General features: G+C 41.2%; 1 protein-coding gene across 2 annotated transcripts; it reads left to right on the top strand.

Moving 5' to 3' along the window:
* Window positions 1-894: 894 nt before the first annotated feature.
* Window positions 895-5,501, top strand: LOC311018400 (myoD family inhibitor domain-containing protein-like). 2 transcript variants are annotated; one of them, XM_084017346.1, is made up of 4 exons: window positions 895-1,053; window positions 1,505-1,573; window positions 1,885-2,139; window positions 3,228-5,501. In XM_084017346.1, exons 1-4 carry the CDS (start codon window positions 999-1,001, stop codon window positions 3,497-3,499), a joined length of 651 nt encoding a protein of 216 aa, XP_083873472.1. In that variant the 5' UTR covers window positions 895-998; the 3' UTR covers window positions 3,500-5,501. The 2 variants fall into 2 exon arrangements, with proteins under 2 accessions (XP_083873472.1, XP_083873471.1); XM_084017345.1 differs by having other exon boundaries at window positions 957-1,573.
* Window positions 5,502-6,453: the final 952 nt, after the last annotated feature.

The following is a 6,453-nucleotide window of genomic DNA, read 5'->3' as shown; positions in this document are numbered from 1 at the left end:
CTGCCTCGCCACGCTGCGTTCACTGACTGGAAGTTAGCATGGCGCTAGACAACTTCAACAGCTTCACTTATGTGTTGCTTTGATGTGCCATATACTCACTGTGAGGCGGGCGAGTCAACATGTTTTTCAACGCACCACTTTCTGACAGCACTTAGTCAACAGCCCCTCAGAAAGGGCTGGTCCCTGTTCATACTTCTCATCGGCATGTAATGATGATGCTGTCGCCCATGTGTCCAATCTCTTCATAAACTCCTGTGGGAAAACAAGATATCCACATGCAAAGATTTAACATGTCACTGGCTGTAATTGATAACTTAATGGTTTGAAAGTCAGAAATAGTGATTGATTGACTGTATTTTGTTTTGGCGTCTGCAACGTTGTTTGTTGTGATGCTGCCCACCTTAGTGTTGGAAATGTTTAAATTTCGATGTGACTCAACCCTCATTAAATAAAAAAGCACACATAAAGGTGTGTTAGGCCAAATAATATGGGATACAGAAATTTAAATTCTAACCTCATTCTGAAGCATGAATTACATAATTAAAGAGCAAATTAGTGTTTGCATTTATTTACATACGGATTAATAAATAGTGTACGCACGTTTCAAGGCTTGCATGAGTGTGAGTGTGCATCAGAGGGTGAGAGAGTTTGCATACGTACTGCATTCAGCTAACACACTAGTGGGGCATGTGTCTCCATTGTGTTAGGTGACTAAAAGCCGGAGAGAGAAGGCGACCTAAAGTCACACAGCCGAGCCTCGGCCGATTTCCGCTGTTCTATAATCAACGTGTTTAGAGCGGCCAGCTGGGAATGGGAGTGTTATTAAGCTACTGAACAACAACAATACACACACACACACACACACACACACAGCCGTGACTCAGGCCGGCATGTTGGGTGTTTCCTGACCTCTTGGTACCGACTGAAGCAGGAGGATGAACAAGGTGAACGGCTGAATGAAATGGAACAGACATTCTGAGCAGTCATGAGTATCAGACATGTTGCCAGGAGACCATTTACCTGTGGACGGGACAGAGGAACAGACCACTAAAGGCAAGTACTCCACTATGATCTAACCTGAAATAAGATATAAAAGCAGAACTTAATAAATGTCTTAATTTTCTTAATAAATACACACTGTTGCTCCGACCGCTCGTTTTTAAGCTTGACCTGTAGACAAAGAGACAATATGTTGTGCTGCTATTCTTTTTATCCCAGCAATATTGACAGTTTCCAGCAAATAAGTCCTGAAATGCCATGAAAACACCGAACCATTTTAATTAATGACGTGAGGGTTAGAAGGCTTTTAAGGCAGCATTACACTGCACATAGTACAGTATAGTGGTGTCGATAAATCACTAGTCTTCATGTGAAACAATGTAAGAAAATAAAATACGTTTTATGTCGGTGTGGTCAGTGACTAATCTGTCCACTCTTTTGATAGCTTTTCAGCTAATATGGCTTTCTTTTGATGTGTCTCATGCTACTGCATCTTTAAAATCAGCACAGGAAATCCTTCCAGCATGTGACCCCGTTAGCAGAGGAAATGCCATCCCCACTGACCTCATCAGCAGTAAGTGGAAAGCGTGAGACCTGCACAGCAAACAATACAGTACCGACAATTAAATGTTGTGACAATGAAGAGGAGTTACCTGCTACCAAAAGATCTCCAGAATATGATATATTTCATGGTGTTTTAACACTATTTTCATCATGCAGTCAATTTTTTTTAGTATCATGAGTTATTCGTTATACGGACTTACATATATTTAGCATTTTTTATGTTTAAATTCAAGAGTTTGTTCTTTTATTGTCACTGTACCTGACTTGTATATGAGATATGTGCTCATTTAAATTTCACTGCATGTGTGTTTCTTTGCTCAGCCCAGCCTCTGCCTGCTACAGCCGCTCAAGCAGAGGCCTCACAGGAGGCAGCAAGGTTTCAGAAGCCTCAGTGTGACTTCCAGAAGCCCACCTGCCCACGATGTGGCCTCGCAGTTCCAGACCACAGACTCGCCCCCCTCCCTCCGGGCCTGAGCCGTCTGCAGGACTCCAGCTTGTCGGTGCAGAGCAGCAGCAGCAGGAGGAGGAGCAGGGGCCGTGTGGCTGCCCCACATCAACCTACTGCTACACCTGCTGGTATGCTCACTGCTACACGGCTTAAACAGGACTGAACATGTATATCATGATAAATTGTCACATTTGTCTTGTTAATAAGTTATTTTACATCATACGTGACATTTCTGTTCTTAAATGTATTGTTATCTATAGATGGAAAATGACATGATTTCAGTAGACATTCTGGACTGAGCATAACATTGGTGTTTCATCCACCAATATGGGAAAATTGGTTATAACGAGAGCATTAAAAACAACGTGAAACCTTCAAATCATTCTTCTATTCCCACCAAAGACAATCTATCTTCTTACACAAAAGTTTTCCCTTGTAGACTTTCAAAACTGCTGCACTTCCCTCCGGTTTTATCAAAGCGTGCGGCGGGGCCACTCCTTGTTTATCCTTGTGTTCATGTTGTTATCGCTATGAAGTTATGCATTAAATCAATACAGTAGCCACACATAAAGCTCCTTTTTCATCTACACACGTATATGGACATTAGCATAAGTTATATGCGGGGGTGTATAATTCGAGCGACTAAGCAGGAAAACGCTGAACTCAACTCTCCAGGGAATTCTGCCACCTGCTTTTCATTTACTTCCTCGAGTAAACAGGATAAAACGGCTTGATTTGCATGAGCTCACTCCCTATCTGGTCCTCGCGAGGATGAAAACGGTAGCCAAGTAACAACACAGCGGTTAGGATCACGAGAGATGGACTGTAGCACGATGGCGGGGTTAATGTATGCAAAGTCATCTGCACCTAATTTGGGCGGGAGAGCAATTATCGCGTGACAGCTCCTTCCTAGTTGCTGTTCGTCACCGGTAGCCTGCGTGGCCTTTTTTATTTTCCCCCGAGGACTGAACGAAGCTCTGTGATTAAGTAAACACAATCACACTTGATCACCACAGCGGCGTAGCTTCTCTTTTAAGTTCTGCACGGCACGACAAATAAACATGCAAGAGATTAATTTAGGGTTAATAGAATCATTAATCCCCATTTCTGATGCCGTCTGACAGGCTTTCAGAACACGCAATCGCTTTGCCGTGACCTCGGATGTGATATATTTGCGGCTCCATCCCTTTTCTGTCTCATTCTATCTCACCCACAGACTCCTGTTCACACCTGCTGCTGGCGTGCCTGTCGTGCCAGTGCTCTGCGCTGCTCCTGGGTCTGTTGGAGGCCTGTTCCTCCTGCCTCCACGCCCTCTGCTCCTCCTGCTGCCACGCCTGCACCCGCTGCTGCTCGGCCCTCCAGGAGGTTCCCGTGGAGGAGCTCAACTGCCACGCCCACTGCCACTCGGTGCTGTTCGAGTCGTGCTGCGAGCCGACCGAGTGTCTGGAGTTTTGTCTGGAGTGCTGCCAGATCTGCCATCGCAGCTAGGAGGCAGCCGGACATCCAGGCCTGAGGACTAACCTGTAAATGTGACTCTGAAAGGGACATTAAAGCCAACGTGAGATTCTTTAGTACTGCTTTTCTTGGGACTAAGCATCATCTTGTTGACCTTGTTGTGACAGCTGTGAAATATTTGTAACAGGCTCTTTCCAAAGAAGGAAGATTTGACTTCTGTGCTTCACAATCTTCTTCACTTTATGTGACCAAAGACACTTTGCCAAGATCAAAAATAGTTAAATGTTTGGAATGTTACACAGCATGTCATGTGACGGGGAACAACCAGCCACTGTCGGCTATATTTTCTTTCTTCCGCAAATATCAGTCTATGGTAAGTATATTGGAAATGAGTGATTTTAGTGTAGGGCTGCCCTGAGCTTCATGATCTTTCAAAGGTTATTTTACTTGCTTCCCATACATCTGGTTGAGAAGTCATCTTAACTGACAGACCAATCCAACAGTGAAAAATCATCATCATCATCATCATTATCACATGTTTTGGTGGCTTAGTAATGGGGTGTGCAACATGAGCACAATCCCACAAGCGCCTTCCATACAAGGCATGGTGTTACGCTTCTACATTACTGAACCTCAGACAGAGCTGTTTCCCCACACTGACGGTCTCTACGCTGAACTAATATTAATATAATATAAACTTCTATATTTCTATACTTAGGAATCATTTGAGATTCTGAGAAATACATGTGATTGCTTTTTTGCTGAGTAAGATGATACGTGTTCGGTAAATATGCAGCTTCATCCAAGAGACGACTGGGCTGGACTATATCTTGGAATGGAGAATTGTCGTCCTGGAGTTTTGTTGTCACCATGAGGTTACCAGTCCAATCATCTCCCCCCGTTCCCAGTCTTTTACTAAACTAACCATCACTTGACTCCAGCTCCATAGACAGGAGAGAGATGTCAATCTCCTTATCCAACTCTCTGCAAGAATGTAAATGAGTGTTTTTCCCAAACTATTTGTTTTTCTTTTTGTACAATCTGTGCATTCTCATATCATTGCAAGCGACAAGAGGAAGGGAAATTGCATTATTTATTTAGTAGAAAATAGATTCAAGGACCTTTTGAAATATTAAAAGTAATGTGTGCAGGTGATTTATGCTGCTTGTTGAATCTCTTTGGACAGCCAGGGTGAATACAACTAAAGCCACAGTGGGACTCATTAATACTGTATTGCTGTTGTCCTTTATCACATTGCTGCACAGCCGCCAGGGTCAGCACAGAAACGTGCTGCACTGCAGTGTGTACAAGCTACAGTGCATTCAAAAGCCAGCTTTATTCTACAAAAAATAAAGCCTTTTGTTCGCACATCAAGTCGCATGTAATGACTTTGACCCAGCAAGACCCTGAACGAGAGGGGTCCAACCCTTTGCTCAGTGTTGTACAGGTTCTCATGTTACCAGATTGCAGGTTTGACTCCTTCCTTCACAGCTCTTTGCAGCTGCCGAGCAGGGCGACAAAAAACCTGTCAGCGCTCTCTTGAATCCTTTTTCATATTTGTCGTATGAAACACTTAGAACATAAAAGGATGCTTATTCTCTCCAGATCTTGGAAGATCGAAGCGGGCTCCTTTAAAGTCACTGTACGAGATGACAGCACAGAGGCAGAGTAAACAGCCAAAAATAAAACAAAGCGACGGTAAAGACAGCACTGTCAATCTGTCCAGGCAAGCCAAGAGGCTCATTTAAATCATGTTAGAGCGAGTAAATCCAATTTAAGTATCTCTTTTGCCCACAACACATTTGGATTCAGCTGGTGACAAGAAACAGCGGTGACGTCCAATTTAGAGCATGGCGAGCATACAACAACAAATAAACACTCAGGTTTGTTCCACTTGTCCCCCTCAATTTGTTCTACCTTTTACCCACTTGTCTACCTGCACAGATCACAAAGAGTCAATATCGTAACTGAATTCAGAACCTACATGTTACAGCCACACAGCAATACATTGTTTAAGTTGAATGTATATGTTTGCCTTTGAGTTTTGGTTTGAAATCACCACTAAAATAAATAATTCTAATGAAAATGATGCCATCTAAGTGATGGTCGACAGTTTTACATTTTGTGGTGGTACAAACAATAACAATTAAGCTAATTGTCTTTGGAATGATTAGATGCAGGAGACTCAGAAAGTTTGGTTTTGTAATTAGGTCGAGAAAACGACAATGACTTTAATTTTCCAGCCTCTCAATGGTTAGGATTTGCATCTTTCTGTGTATTTTCTGTGTTGATATATTTAAATATTTTCAACATAGCTTTAATGTCAAGACATCATATTGGGCTTCAAATAGTGTTTTTCTGACTTTGTAGATCAAATAATGACTTGATAAATGTAGACAATAAAATGGAGAAAAATCATTAATGTACATTAATAATAATTTGTTGGGACTCTAAACCTTTGTGTTTGTTTTTTATTTAATTAAATTGTAATATTATACAATATGAATCACAAAAAAGCTGGTGTACAAAGAAGGGGTAATGTCAAATATAAATAAAATAATAAAAAGTCAATCAAGGTATAAATGGTGAAAAAAAATTACAATAAAGTATTATTAACAATTAATATTAATTTTAAAATGTTTGTTCAGATCTTAACCCCCATTAATAACCTGTCCACCTTATTTTTTTTAATTAAAAACTTTCACATGATTTTGGGTCAATATAATAAAAAATATATATAAGAGGTCTTCAAACCTACACTTGTTCACTGGCTCATGGTCGCTTCAACACTCCTACTGGAATGTTTTTGTTCAAAATAAATTATAACCACTCTATTATAATAATATAATATAATATTTTAGTATCAAATGTGCTGTGGAAGATTGGAGTACTCTCGGGGATACTTCAAATGTAGACAACTTATTTATTATCATTGATTAATATAATTATTGCGTCTTCGATTGCGTGTGAGAGCTGCATTTGCACAT

Source organism: Eutrigla gurnardus (assembly GCF_963514095.1).
Source record: "Eutrigla gurnardus genome assembly, chromosome: 9".
Lineage (NCBI taxonomy): Eukaryota > Metazoa > Chordata > Actinopteri > Perciformes > Triglidae > Eutrigla > Eutrigla gurnardus.
The sequence above is the reverse complement of the archived record's forward strand: the minus strand, read 5'-3'. Positions and strand labels throughout refer to the sequence as shown.

Coding starts and splice junctions, on each gene's coding strand:
- LOC311018400 (XM_084017345.1), top strand. CDS start 1,402: ATGTCGGTGTGGTCAGTGACTAATCTGTCCACTCTTTTGATAGCTTTT. Junction 1,574..1,884: donor CCCCACTGACCTCATCAGCA/GTAAGTGGAAAG, acceptor TTCTTTGCTCAG/CCCAGCCTCTGCCTGCTACA. Junction 2,140..3,227: donor ACCTACTGCTACACCTGCTG/GTATGCTCACTG, acceptor TCTCACCCACAG/ACTCCTGTTCACACCTGCTG.